Raw genomic sequence first — 15,322 nt, 5'->3', positions numbered from 1 at the left:
TGACCTACATAGGTACCCCCTCCAAAAAAATGAAATGAATTAATTATGAATATGAGATCATCTTGTGGAATTTTGCTATTGAAATACAATGAACTCTAAGTTCTGGAGGGAGTAGAGTCAAGGGGGAATTTGCATTATATTTGGAAGATGTCTTAGCTTAGATATTTCAAGTTTAAGTTGTAAGAGAATGATACTGGTCATATGGCCCAAGTTGATTTCTACAGGTGCCTCTTATGCCTGTGACAAGTGATGATAGTCTCATTATCGAGCATCTTGGTGTATTAAGATTCTTCATGATATTTGGACCAGATCTACCAATGTGAATTCTCACTGTGCCTGGTCTTATTTAGAGGGACAATATAGAGCAAGTCTGATCCTTTTGACAGGATTTTATAAGTTCTCCTTAAACGCTTTAAATTACATTTATTCATTACGTGTACCGTGTGTGCTCACACTTTCTTACACCATAGGACACATGTGTAGATCAGAGGACAACTTCAGGAGTTAATTCTCTCCATCTTTGGGTCCTGGCAAGTGCCTTTAGCTGTTGAGCTATGCTGCTGACCCTATAAATTCTTCTTAAACTTGTCTTTATCTTGCTGATCTCTGGAATTAGTTGTCTAGCCAGTCTAACCAAATCAGTGAGCTCTGGGCTCAGTGAGAGGTGGAGTCTCAAAAAAAGAAAGAAAAAAACAAAACAAAAAAGGTACTTTGAAAGTAAGGGGAAAATGTGTAGGGAGGGAAACAGCACCCAATGTTGACCTCTGTCTGGCTTCTGCACATGCATATGCAACCCCCCACCCCCTTTTGAGACATAGTTTCTCTGTATAGCCCTGGAACTCAGAGATCTACCTGCCTCCACCTCTGGAGTGCTGGGATTAAAAGCATGTGCCACTACGCCCAGCTGAAATCCTTCTTTTAAAGAAAAATTCTGTGTTAGGTTGGAGAAATACCTTCGATTGTCACAAATCATGGTGAGTTTTGATTTTCTTTGGCTAAGGGTTAATTGATACTTTTACTCTAAAAAGCTTCTTTTCTATTCAGTTCAGTCAGGCATAGTGGCCTACACTTAAAATCCCAGGAGTTGGGAGATGTAGACAGCAGGACCACTGTAAATTTGAGGTGTATCTGGGTTACACAGAGTGAGTACCAGGCCAGCCAGTACTACATGGCAAGGCCATATCTCAGAAAACTACACTATCAAAATGAGTAATAATGTAAAAGCTCAGTTCTTCTGTGTCTTTGTGGGCTGTAGGTTGTATCTCCCCGACCCCTTTTCTTACGAGTAGTAGTAGTAGTAGTAGTAGTAGTAGTAGTAGTAGTAGTAGTAGTTTATTCTGAGTTTATCTTACAGTTTCTGGAAACCAGAGGATCATATCGAGCTGGCCATGGTAGCACATGTTTAGAATCCCAGTACAACTGTCAGGAGTTCTAGGTTAGCATGGGTTGTAACAGCAAACACAACAAAAAACTTAGCTGAGCAGGAGAAAGGCAGGGCCAGGTGTTGGTTTATTTTTGGTGTGCTTTCTACAGCAATTTAGATTCTTCTCTGGTTCTTATTTTGATGCAGGTGTTTGCATGCAACTTTTGTAGTAATTACTGTTTTCATTACAGTTTTTACTTAAATCTTGTTGCCTCAGCATTTTATAGTTATTCAAATATAAAAGACTGACCTTCATATCTTTTGTCCCTACAGAGAAGTATATTATATTTCTTCTTTATTTGTTGTTGTTTTCAGTTTTATTTTATTTTATTACTTTTTGAGTCAAGGTTTCACTTTGTAGCCCTGGCTGTCCTGGAACTCGTTATGTAGACCAGGCTAGCCTGAACTCAGAGATCTGCCTGCCTCTGCCTCCTGAGAGCTGGCCCTTTTAGTTAGGGTTTCTATTGCTGTGAAGAGACATCATGACCACATTAACTCTTATAAAGGAAAGCATTTAATTGGGACTGGCTTACAGTAGAGAGGTTATTGTCATCATGGTGGGGAGGCTGGTGGCATGCAGGCAGACATGCATGGTTCTGGAGAGGTAGCTGAGAGTTCTACATCTGGATGCGTCGGCAGCAGGAAGAATAAGTGAACCAATGGGCTTGGCTTGAACTTCCTAAACCTTAAAGCCCATCTCCAGTGACACTTCCTCCTACAAGGCTACACCTACTCCAATAAGAGCACACCTCCTGATAGTGCCACTCCCCGTGAGCCTATGGGGCCGTTTTCATTCAAACCACCATGCTGGCTTTCTTACATTTTTCTGATCAGTGTAATTCCTAAATGCTCTTTACGACCTTTTGAAGGTATATAGACTTTGATGTAGTGCTTGTTGATTGTTTTTTTTCAAGTAGAAGAGTTGCTCTATTTTTAATCTATTTAAAATGTAATGCCAATCTTAAATTTTTTTTACATTTATTTGTGTGCCAGCGTGTGTGTGTGTGTGTGTGTGTGTGTGTGTGTGTGTGTGTGTGTGTGTGTATTGTGGACACATGCTTGCCATTATGGGCATGTGAAGGTCAGAGGACAACTTGTGGGAGTTGATTCTCTCCTTCCACCCTGTGGGTCCCAGGGATCACACTTAGGTGATCAGGCTTGGTGGTGGGGACCTTGTCTTTACCTATTGAACTATCTCACTGACCTCAGTCCTAAATTATTTTTGAACTACAGTTGTCAGTATGTTAGGGGACACATTACATGCAAGGTATTTTGTTAATAAGCGCTTTACATGTTATATAGTCCTTGTTGTAAGAAAGGTAGTCTTAGTAGCAATCCTATGAATTTGATTTTCATTCTCATTATACCAGTAAGGAATTTAATATAGGAAGATTAAATAAGCAGGGATAAGCAGAACTGAGTCTCCAGCCCAGGAATTCTGACTTTTCGAGCCTGTGTCTTTAGCTACTGTATCTATTACTATTTGCTTTTTTGATAAAAAGAATGATCAGACCTGTCTGCTACTGAGACTGCTGAAACCCTTTCAGTCCACATAGACAGTGGTCATTTTTTTTCTTCTGTATTTCCAAAGTATCTTAAATCTACTTTAAAATGCAAAATCACTACGAGCCTTAGCTTTTAATTTGGACATTTGTAGTAAAATGGTTTGGGGGGTTATTATACCATTCATTCCTAGCTGTTTGGAAAATACCTTCTGTAAAGCCAGTGGAGACATATGGTACCTAGAGCAGAGTAGGCAATGCAGTCTCCATCTGCATTTTTTGAAAGCAGTTATGGCCGAGTAGAGCTCTTTATGTTACACACTTTTGTTGTCGTTGTTCTCACTTTAAGTTTAGAGTAGAAGTTCAGAGGACCCCAGGAACTCTGAGTCAGGGTCTATAGCTCAGCTGACCTCGAACTCTTTTTTTTTTTTTTTTCCCCGAGACAGGGTTTCTCTGTATAGCTTTGCGCCTTTCCTGGAACTCACTTTGTAGACCAGGCTGGCCTCGAACTCACAGAGATCCGCCTGGCTCTGCCTCCCAAGTGCTGGGATTAAAGGCGTGCGCCAGCCACCACCGCCCGGCTGACCTCGAACTCTTAATCCTCCTGCCTCACCACAGTGCTGGAATTTTGAGGCATGTACCAGCAGACTTGCTTCTGAGATTCTCTAAAGAGGTTTGTGAGGTTGAAACACTCTGTATCATAGTATTTATTGTCCTTTCCTTTGCAGTGCCTTGTGAAGAGGCAGTGCTGCTGTCTCAACAGACTGACCGTAGAAGGAGATGGGAAAGTTCAGTTGTTTCTATGAAACTCTCTGTTAAGGAATTTTAAAAAATGACCATCCGGGCATATTGGCATATGTCTATAATCCCAGCACTTGAGAGGCAAAGGCAGGAGAATCAGGAGTTTACAGTCATCCTCAGCTACATTCTGAATTCTAGGCTAGCCTGGCCTACATGAGACCCTTTCTCAAAAAAACAAAAGAAAAGTTCACAAAAACGAAAAGCAATGATTGTCACTCTGCTAAACTTTATTTTTTGAAATCATATTTTAAGTAATGTATGTTATTATATAATGGCTATAATAATTGTTTTATGATAAATCTTTGGAAATTCTTAATTTTAATTCCTAATTCAGTAATAACAGTAAATGCAGTTTGTAAACAGAAGCGCTTTTTTTGGGTTCTCACAATGTAAAAAGGAATCTTGAGACTAATTATGTTGAAAACTACTTGTTTAGATTAGTTGTATGATATTAAAGCAGTTCTTGGGCAAAGTAGATGGCCCACTAGGCAAGCGTGCTTACTCTCCAGCTTGAAGATCTGAGCTTGAATTCCCCCACCCACATGAAAAGCTGGGTATGGAGCTACTTCCTGGAGCCCCAGCATTAGAAGGTGGAAGCAGGTAGGGTCCAAAGCGCTTGCTGACCAGCCAGCCCAGCCCAGAGACAAGTCAGTGAGAGGCTGTCTCCGGGGAATAGGTGGAGATCAATAGAGGAACTGAGGAAAAGAAATACATTTGTAGTACTTATCATGTGTTATGTTTTGAATTGTGTAAGCAGGAGACTGGAGCCCACTGAACGGCCTCTGCAGATTGTTTACGATTACTTATCCAGGCTGGGATTTGAAGATCCCGTGCGCATACAGGAGGAGGCTACGAACCCTGACCTCAGCTGCATGATTCGATTTTATGGTGGTAAGGATTTATCAGTAGCTTTGTGAGTATGTTAACTACTTTTAAATTGATTATTTGTATCTTTACCTTCTGTTTGCTGGAAGTATTTGATATCAAAAGTTATTTTTAAGTCAGTTAAATGTAGCTAGAAACAAATACAACAAAAAATCAGGGAGTAAGGGAAGATTTTTAAAAATTAGCGAAATTCATTGAGCGGCGGTGGTGCATGCCTTTAGTCCCAGCACTTGGGAGGCAGAGGTAGGTGGATCTCTGTGAATTTGAGGCCAGCATGGTCTACAGAGGGAGTTCCAGGACAGCCAAGCCTGTTACACAGAGAAATCCTGTCTTGAAAAACAAAAACAACAATAACAACAACAAAAAAAAGCAAACTATTTGTAAACATATCTTCCCTTTAAATGTTTATTCTTTTTTTTTCAGGCTTACTGCAACTATTTTTATACCATTGCCAGGTTATGCTTTATTTACATTTTAAAGATTTATTTGTGTATGTGTATGTGTGCATGTCTGTGGTGCCCTTAGAGATTAGGAAAGGTGTTGGATAGGCAGTTTCATGTTTTACAAACTAAAGTGGTGTATATTCTTCTCAGTTAATTGAAAAGGAAGGTACAAAAAGTATTCACAGAGTAGGGAAGCAGTAGATACAGGTACATATTCTTGAGAGATGTGAGGGTGAGTATGAGAGGGAGTGAGTGTGAGAGTGAGTGAGAGAGTGAGTGCCAGAAGAGGGAAATGCAAGTAAGATCCTTTGGTGGCTTGTGGAGGGAGAGTAGTTGACAGTTTGAAGTCAAACCTGAGACAAAGTAGGACCATTTTGAGGAACTGAACCACTTATTGCTATAAAACTCACTTTTGAAGACCCAAACTGAGCACTGGAGAAATGGCAGGCGCAGAAGTTAAGAGCATGTGCTGCTTTCACAGAGGACCTGGCTTTGGTTTGCAGTGCACATATGCAATGGGTCACAACCAACCCTGGCTAACTCCGTCTCTGGGGAATCTGTCACCCTCTCTGGCCTCTTTGGGCATGGTACTCGAATGCACATACCCAGATACATATAAGGAAATTAATAAAGCAAATATTAAGAACCATGAGTTAGGCCGGGCGGTGGTGGCACACGCCTTTAATCCCAGCACTCGGGAGGCAGAGGCCGGCAGATCTCTGTGAGTTCAAGGCCAGCCTGGGCTACCAACTGAGTTCCAGGAAAGGCGCAAAGCTACACAGAGAAACCCTGTCTCGAAAAACCAAAAAAAAAAAAAAAAAAGAACCATGAGTTAAAATGACAGCATGCCCCTTAATTTTCTGTGATTGAACTGGATTCTTCATGCAGTCAGGGTTTTTATTCCAGAATGAAAGCTGAGCCTTAAAATGCCTTGGGATTTCTTTCTTTCTTTTTTTCATTTTTTTTTTTTTTTTTTTTTTTTTTTTTGGTTTTTCGAGACAGGGTTTCTCTGTGTAGCTTTGCGCCTTTTCCTGGAACTCACTTGGTAACCCAGGCTGGCCTCGAACTCACAGAGATCCGCCTGGCTCTGCCTCCCGAGTGCTGGGATTAAAGGCGTGCGCCACCACCGCCCGGCCCTTTTTTTCATTTTTTAAATTTATTCTTTGTGTCTTTCACGTTATGCCTTCCAATCCCACCTATCTCCTGCCCCACCCCAACATAAAACAAAAAAAAAAAAAAATTGAGTAAAAAAGAGGGGAAAAAAAGGAAGATAAAAAGGGAAGAAGGGGAAAATCTCTTCATAGAAGCTGCAGTGTGACACAGTGAGTCACGCAGTAAACCCTTTATCCATATATCTTTACATGCAGGCATTTATTGAAAAGAATCATTGGTCTGGGGCTGGAGAGATGGCTCAAGAGGTTAAGAGCACTTCCAGAGGTCCTGAGATCAATTCCCAGCAACCACATGGTAGTTCCCAACCATCTATAATGAGATCTGGTGCCCTCTTCTGGCATTCAGGCATACATACAGGCAGAACACTGTATACATAATGAATAAATAAATAAATAAATAAATAAATAAATAAATAAATAAATAAAATAAATCTTAAAAAAAAAAAAGAGGGCTGGAGAGATGGCTCAGAGGTTAAAAGCACTGTCTGTTCTTCCAGAGGTCCTGAGTTCAATTCCCAGTAACCACATGGTGGCTCACAACCATCTATAATGAGATCTGGTGCCCTCTTCTGTCATGCAGGTATACATGCAGGCAGAATGTTGTATACATAATAAATAAATAATTAAAAAAAAAAGAATCATTGGTCTGGTTCGAAGCCCTTGGTCTATGCTGCATCATTGATGCTGGGCCCTCACTGGGGCTCTTTCTGGACATCCTGTTGTTTCTCAGTGTTGTGGAGATCCTGCAGCTCTGGGTCCATAGGACTGACACCTCCCAACCCCTGTGCTCAAGCAGATCACAGATGGGGTGGATGTTGGGGTGGGCCAACCCATAACCCTGGGACTGGGTAGTTGCAGGGTTGGTCAGTTTGCCAGCTGTCCCCTGTCTTCGCCACCAGGGTGGGCTTTCCAGCGTTGCCCTGACTAGTTCACCCCTTGCAGTGATGAGCAAGGGGTGGGGCCAATTTCCAGCTTTCATGTTCTCTCACACCTACATCTTCAGGGCCAGCTCTACTGTGTTGCCCAGTCGAGGTGTAGGGGCCTCTCTCAGGAGTGCTGCTGCTGCTGAGAAACAGGGACAGCTCTCCCACTCTTGGAACCTCAGGGCCAGTTCTCCCACCTGCCTCAGGCATTGATGTGGGGGAGGGACATCTTTCCCTAACCCACTCTGTGTCAAGGCAGATGCGTAATGGGGACAGTTCTCCCATGCTCGCAACTTCAGGGCTGGCTCATTCACAATCCAGGGTCAGCTCTAGTGTGCTGCCTAGGTGAGGTGCAGGGCCTACTCTCCTGGGTGCTGCAGGTGGCGAGGGGCAGGAAAGGAGGGTATTTTTCCCTCACCTGAGCCACCACATGGCAGATGAGAGGGGAGTGACTTGCTCTCCCATTTTTATGCCCTTAGGGCCAGTTCGCCTATGCCCCTGTCAACAGGGTCAGCTCTATTGTGCAGCCTGGGAGGGGTGTAGGATCCTCTCTCCTGAGTGCTTCAGCTAGTGAGGGGTAGGACCAGTTCTCCCTAGTGTTGTAGCCAGTGAGGTCAGGGCCAACTCTGTATAGCCATATCCTCTATACCTTCAGTGGGATCAGGAGTCACGGACATCACTAGAGACCACAGCTGCATCAAGAACCTGAACCCAGACATGAGCCTCAGCAGAAGCCCAGGCCCAAACGTCACCATGGCCCCGAGCCTGCTCAGCCTGCTCCTCACCTCTTCCGCCTCTTCAGATATGCCTCTGCCCACAGGACATGAGCCATTTTGTCTCTCTCATATCACTCCATACATTTGATCACCACAGTAGTTCCTGTTTGGCTGGCTACAAGGTGCCGAGTGGGCCAGTGTTTTCTTCTTGGAGCCTGGTGCAGACCTCCCTATGCCCACATGTGAGTCTCCTTGTCCGTCCTAGAGTGTCATGGCCCTGGGCAGGACTATGCTTCCTCATCACAAAGAGATCATAGGAGTGCCCAACTGCTGATGCCTGGTGCTGGTTGGGCTCCTGGTTGGTGGAGGTATTGCTGGAGACTTATCACAGGCCTGGGCTGTGATCCCTTGGGTTCTGCCAGCCCCAGCCGCATGGCTTGTGGTGGGGCTGTTGCTGGAGTCCTTTCATGAGCCCGGGCTGCAATCGTTGAGCTCCACCAGCCCCAGAATGTCTTTTACATGTAAGGACAGAGCACAGTTGTCAGCTCTGATACCACCAATTTTCTACCGCCACTTGATAAATTGTAGTATGACCGTATGAAGTCTTCTTTGAGAGAATAGTTCCAGTATAAACAACAAGAGTAAGTTTTTGTTTGCTACTGTTTGGTGGCAGTTATGTCAGGTGCTAGAGGGGGCCTTAAAAAGTTAGTTCTGTGAGTTTAGATAAGCTAGTATAATTTAAATGAGAAAATTATGTTCACTAAAGGAAATTTTAAAAGTAATTATTTTACAAAATAGACAGTATATGCATTTGGTGCCCAGATCAAAAGGTAACAAGCAGATAGGTAGCGGGGAAGGTAGGTGGAGGTAGATAGTTAGGTGAATTATCTTCGGCTCTGTAACAAATTGCCTCAAGACATAGTAATATCAAATGTATACTTTGTAGTTTCTCTGGGTTGGAAATATAGGAGCAGTTTTAGTTGGATGGCTCAGGTTTGAGGCTCATAAGACGGTCATCTGGGGCTTGTTTCACTTTTTTTTTTAAACTTATTTTTATTTTACATGTATGTACATGTCCCATCTGCAGGCCTGGTGCCTTTGGAGTCTATTAGAGGGAGTTGGATCCCCTGGAACTGTAGTTACAGATGATTGTGAGTTGTCTGAACTGCAAGTTGAGTTGCCTCTCCAACCCAATTCACTTACAATTTTTGTATTACATTTATGTATATAGATATGTATGTTTGTGCATGTGTGCATGAGTGTACACATGCAAGTATGCATGATGTTCATGGGGAGGTCAAAGGGCAGCTTGTGAGAGTCAGTTCTTTCCTTCCACCATGTAGGTTGTGGGGATTCAACTCTGGTTGCCAGGCTTGGACGCAGACAGCTCTACCCTCAGCGCTGTCTCCCCAGCCTTGAGGATTCACTTTTTACTGTGGCTTACAGGCTGTTGGTTAGAGCTTTGGTTCCTTACTGACCATTGCTTGGTAGGACACTTTAGTTCCTTGTTATGTAGACTTTCCATGAACTGCTTAATTGTGTCTGCAATATGGCAGCTAGTTTTACCCAAGGATGAAACATGACTCCCACGTACACCATGTACACACGTATGCAGGCTACAGTATCTTTTTTGACAAGTTAACATTGACCATTTTCTGTTTATTGAGACTGGAGAGATGGCTCATCTGTTAACAATGTATACTGCTCGTCTAGAGGACACAAGTTCGGTTCCCATTAGCCATGTCAGGTAAATCAAAAAACCACCTGTAACTCCAGGTGCAGGGTATCAGACACACTCTCCTCTGGCCTCTGGGCACCTGTACTCACTTGCACATACACACAGACATACACATAATTTAAAAAAGAGAGAGAAATGGGGGCTGGAGAGGTGGCTCAGTGGTTAAAAGCACTGGTCACTCTTCCAAAGGACCCAGGTTCAATTCCCAGCACCCACATGGCAGTTCACAACTGTCTGTAACTCTAGCTCTAGGGGATTCGACACTCACACAGACATATATGCAGACAGAACACCAATACACATAAAATAAAAATAAATAAATGATTAAAAAAAGAAATGAAATCTTTTAAAACAAAAAAAGCAAAACAATCAAAACTGAATCATTAACCACAGCCTGTATTACAGAAGGGGAAGGAAATTAGGTTCTACCTTTGAAGGAAAAAGTGTCAGAGAAAGTGGGATTTATCTTAGACTATCAATAAAGAAATATTTCCTTCTTTTCTCAGTTCCTGAATCCAGAGACAGTCACAGTTAACAGAAGGAAAGGAACTGCTTTAAGTATTGTCTGTGAGCAAAGTGCTAAGGAATCAGCTTAAACTATTTCATGTGTGAATATGTTGATTGAGTCAGCCTACATTGAATATAGTCATTGAGGCCAAGGTCAAACCAGTTAGCCTTCTTGTGTTCCCTAGCTACAAAAGATAGCTGGTCCAAAGGCTGTGGGAAAGAGTTGGGAATGTAGCTCAGTGGTAGAGTGCTTGTCTAGCTTGTGTGAAGCCCTGGGTTTTATTCCCAGTACTGTGGGAATAGGGGGTGGCAGCCTGGGGAATAAAGACATTTTTCATCACCGAAGTTGAGGATCCGCCATGAGGATTTGAAGTACATTAATTTATCCCTCTATTTATATGAGAAGAAATGGAATCTCAAGGATGTGATTTGCTAGAGAGGTTATAGTGGTAGATGGATAGCTCTGGATGCCTCTTTCTTCATCATGGCATCTGCCTACATTGTTTAAAATGCTTCCGTGTAAAGACATAAATGCAAATGAGAAGGCATACACAAGAATCCTGATGAGTTACTGTTCTTTGATAAGATACCTGTCAGAAGGCAATCAGGATGACAGTGACCCTGCTGCTACTTTGAACCTTTGGCTCGTATTTTGAGGGCAGGCCGTGGCAGCAGGAGTGGGAGGTGACCGGTTACATGGCCTCCACAGTCAGGAAGCAGAGAGAGGATGCTGCTGCTCAGCTCTCTGACCCTAGTCCATGGGCTGGGCTACCTACTTTCAGGGTAAGTCTTACCTCTTCCATTGACCCTCTCTGGGAATCCCTTCATAGACACAGTCAGAGGTATGTTTCTATGGTGATCCCAGTTAGGTTGACAGTTAACTATCACAGATCTCATAGTATGCTTCCATTAAAAGTTCAAAAACAAACTGGGCAGGGTGGCATATACCTATACTTCCGGTACTTGGTAGTAGAAGCAGGAGGATCAGGAGTTGAAGGGCATTCTTGGCTACATCTCAAGTTCAAAAGCAGCCTATGTACATGTGACCCTGTATCAAAAAACAAAACAAACAAAACAAAACAAACAAACAAAAACCAACTACAACAGCAAAAAAACCCCATACACCCAAAAGTTCAAACACATAAATCTCAGCCATATTGTTTGGAGGTGTGCGGCAATAGTTTATATATCTTAAGTTGTGAGTAACAGAGTTGTAGATTGCATATGATGATTCCCAGCCTGTCTCAATTATTGTGCATATGTGACCATATTTTCCTCATGAGAGCAAGTGGAATTCATGAGTGTCACTTCTGTCTTGTTCTGTTCCTCAGTGCTGTTTTCCTCACTGAGGGCTAGGATGACAATAGTCAGAACAGTATTTAAAGTCAGATGTCAGAAGTGGCAGGTTCACCGTCATTCTAACTTTCTGAATAACACTATTGATCTCTGGCTACCCAGAATGCCCACCTGAGCAGAGTTAGATGTTATGTTTGGGCCATTCTATCCTGTTTGTTACAGTAGTTTTATCTCTATTTATATAGGACATATGCATTATAAATGACAAAAACTATAAAGAACTAGGAGATGACCGTTAGAGAAAGGAGAGAGGCTGACTTCTAGAGTGTAGGAGGAAAACATTAGTCATAGGAGTAGAACTTTTGAGTCATTACAGGCATACATTTTGAATTTTGACCAAATGTTCCTAAATTACACAAATATGTGTTGCCAGCAAGCACTTTGTTTAGTTGAGATTGGGAGTTTTTCTACATCTCTTTCAATATCAAGGAATGTTGTTAAAAATTAATCTTTTCCCCAAATTGCAAAAAACATACTGCTTCAGATTAATTTGCACATCTGGAACTTGTTTGTTAAAATATAGGCCTGCTGGGGCTGGAGAGCTGGTTCAGTAGTTAAGAGTGGGTACTGCTCTTGGAGAGGACCTGAGTTCCAGCACCCGCTCTGGCTCACAGCTGCCTCTCACCTCAGCTCTAGGGAGAGCTGATGCCTCTAGCCTCTGGAGCCATGTTTGTTCATGTGCGTGCACATGCACACACACATACAATTTAAAAAAGAATAAACTAAAAAGTGTAGACGTACTCTCTAGGAAAACAGCCCACTGCACTAATATATTACTTTTGTGTTCCCTGTTTTCTTACTTTTTTTGGTTTTTCGAGACAGAGTTTCTCTGTGTAGCTTTGCGCCTTTCCTGGAACTCGCTTTGGAGACCAGGCTGGCCTCGAACTCACAAAGATCCGCCTGACTCTGCCTCCCGGGTGCTGGGATTAAAGGTGTGTGCCACTACCGCCCGGCTATTTTCTTACTCTTACTTTATATGCATATTGTTTCTTTGTAATTATTGTGTTCATATTTTACCTTTTAGAAAATCTTGTCTAATTACACAAATAAAATACAAATATGTCATCTGTATTTAATTTTTTACATTTACTTCCCAAGCTCATTAACTGCTTTATCAATAGTCCCTATTGTCAGTTTAGTTATGTATCTCTTCATTTTAAGTGTTGGTAAACACCTAGTTGGGAACGTGTAGCAGGTAGTAGAAGCTTAGGAAATGTAGATCTGAGAGGATCAGACTCCCTGAGGAGTGGGGATTAGAATGTAGGCAGAGGGATTGGCTTACAGTAGGAGAAGTGGCCACCCAGTAAGTCCAGTGTTAACAATTTTTTTGAGTGATGTAATTTTGAGTCTTTGGAGTATCTGACCCATTTCTTCATATTACTTATGCAGAAATGCTTGAGTAGGTGGACAGAATGGTGCCTGAGGCACGTGGTTAATCAGGTGGTTATCCCTGGAGAGCTCTGTTTACTGTTTGTACCACCTCTTATTTCTGCTGCTTCCCTCAGTTACTTATTTTTATTTTAGTTTGATTGATTGATTATGTTTTCCATAGCACAAATCTGGAGGTTGGAGGACAACTTGTGGGAGTTGGTTCTGTCCTTCCATTGTGGGTTTTGGGGGGTTGAAGTTAGGCACTCTTGCCAGCTGAGCCATCTTACCAGGCTGTTAACCCCCATCATTTCTGTATTTGGTACTTGTCTCTGTCAGTGCCTTTACAAAAAGCTCTTCTGTCTCCGTGTTTGTTTTTCTCACTGTATCTCAGTCATATGAACATGATGGAAAGGAGGGTGTTTGAACAAGTAGAAGCCGGTGCATGCTCTGCTTCTGCCTCCATGATGGGAGCAGTCAGTTGAAGTACCACCCATAAGCTTTTCCTTGCAAGGGCCAGAGAGGTGGAAGATTGTATACAGAATTAGATAACTCTTTTATATGTTACTTTCTTCATTCTAAAATAGATTGATATCAATAATGAGTATCATTTATTCCATTTTATATTCCCATTATGCTTAGTACTTTCTGCTATTTTTTTTTTCTTTTACAAGAATACCCTGGAGGGTAGATTAATAGAATCTAAGACAGTACAGGATAATAGAATCTAAGTTTTGTGAGGAAAGTAAGCTCAGTGGGCCAGGTAATTGAAGGGAGTGGTATCACTTACATTCAGGCTCTAGTGTGTCTGAACCCAAAGTCCATGATCTAGACTCCTTGCCATGTGAAAGGTGGCTGAAAGGTGCAGAAGGGTTAACAGTGACATCCGAGGTAAAGTCTTAGGGTGAGACCAAAATTCACAAGTATTCCCACTGTATAAGTGCAGTGGTGGGTGTTATTTTAGAACTGAGATTTTGTAAAACCCATATTGCTTCATTCCTCATGTCTATAAATAGGGCTACTGAATGTTGTTGGCCCAGGCATTTTCTTTTCTCTTCCAGTATTATGTTACTTTAATAGTACATTCTGAAGTACTGTTTTCTTTTCAGAAAAACCATGCCAGATGGATCATCTGGATCGAATCCTACTGTCTGGCATCTATAATGTACGCAAAGGAAAAACCCAGCTGCACAAATGGGCTGAACGCCTAGTTGTTCTCTGTGGTACCTGCCTTATTGTTTCCTCAGTGAAGGATTGTCAAACTGGAAAGATGCACATTTTGCCTCTGGTTGGGGGAAAGGTAAGATTTACAAATTTTAAGTATTAACTTGGTCGATAAGAAGTGTTAAGGGTGGCTTGTTAAGGTCCAGTTGGTAAAGGAGGAACTGGAAGACTTCAGTTTGATCCTCAGAACCCTTGTTTAAAAAACAAATGAGCAAACAATAACAACCACAGCAATAAAACTGAGTGTGGGGGTGCATGCCTGTAATCTCAGTTCTGAGGAAACAATGACAGGTGGATTCCTGGGGCTTGTTGCCCTGCAGCAGGCTAGCCCAGTTGTAAATTTCCAGATCCATCAGAGACCCTGTTTCAATAGCAATGTGGACTGCTCTCAAGGAATGACTCCCCAGGTGGTTCTCTGGCCTCCACATGCATGCATGTGCATGCATACATGAATACACACACACACACACACACACACATACACACAGAACTAGGGCTATAGGTCAGTGATATAATGCTTGCCTAAAAGAAAATACCCTTCCTAATTTCCGTAGAAGCCAATAGGAACATCAGGAAAGAGTGTGTCAGAGACTCTTGGGAGGGTCCAGGGCTCTCCATCCCCAATTGTTGTAGAACTGTCTACTTACAGTCGGAACTAGGTGTTATTGCTGATAACACCAAGATGTTACCAGGATGCTACGTGGAAGTTGACTGTGGGAACTAGCTGCCAACGTCCTTTACCAAGATAGATTCTTTCAAGTTTCTTCTTTTTGAAACATAGAGCTGGGTGGTCGTGAGCCTCAATTCAGCAGCCAGGGAAGCGTGACATATCTGTTTCTGTCTCTAAAAGTTGATTTGCTAGTTAGACAAACAGAGTGACAGGTGACCATAGATAGATTAGTATTTATAGGAAGCTAGATAAAGCTTTTTGTTTGTTTCTTTTGAAGCTTGACTAGCATAACCAGTGTAAACTGAAGAGATTCACTGACAAAATGACCTTAGACAGTCATACTTGGGAATACACAATTGGTCTAGATACAGGACAATATAGATATAATACTGTATTAAAAAGACAGCACAGGCTGGAGAGATGTCTCAGAAGGCAGAAGTGCTTGCTGCCAAGTTCCAGAAAACACCAAGAAATTTTTTTGCTAATGACGATATCCACAAATTCAATAATCAAAAAAAAAAAAAAACCCACATGGCAGCTCACATCCATCTGTAACTTTGGTTCCAGGGAGTTCCATGCTCTCTTCTGGTCTGT

At 42.3% G+C, this 15,322-nt stretch overlaps 1 protein-coding gene across 1 annotated transcript in view; it reads left to right on the top strand.

The window, feature by feature from the left end:
• The window catches only part of Phlpp2 (PH domain and leucine rich repeat protein phosphatase 2), a 79,135-nt gene that overhangs the window by 17,956 nt on the left and 45,857 nt on the right, over positions 1-15,322 (top strand). The window contains exons 3-4 of the mRNA XM_052727494.1: positions 4,484-4,617; positions 13,944-14,134. Coding sequence (XP_052583454.1) covers positions 4,484-4,617; positions 13,944-14,134 — 325 coding nt within the window. The remainder of the gene's footprint in view (positions 1-4,483; positions 4,618-13,943; positions 14,135-15,322) is intronic.

This window comes from Peromyscus californicus, unplaced genomic scaffold (genome assembly GCF_007827085.1).
Source record: "Peromyscus californicus insignis strain IS unplaced genomic scaffold, ASM782708v3 Scaffold_8__1_contigs__length_139910024, whole genome shotgun sequence".
NCBI classification, from domain to species: Eukaryota; Metazoa; Chordata; class Mammalia; order Rodentia; family Cricetidae; genus Peromyscus; species Peromyscus californicus.
Note: the sequence above shows the minus strand (reverse complement) of the source record. Positions and strands in the feature narration are given on the sequence as shown.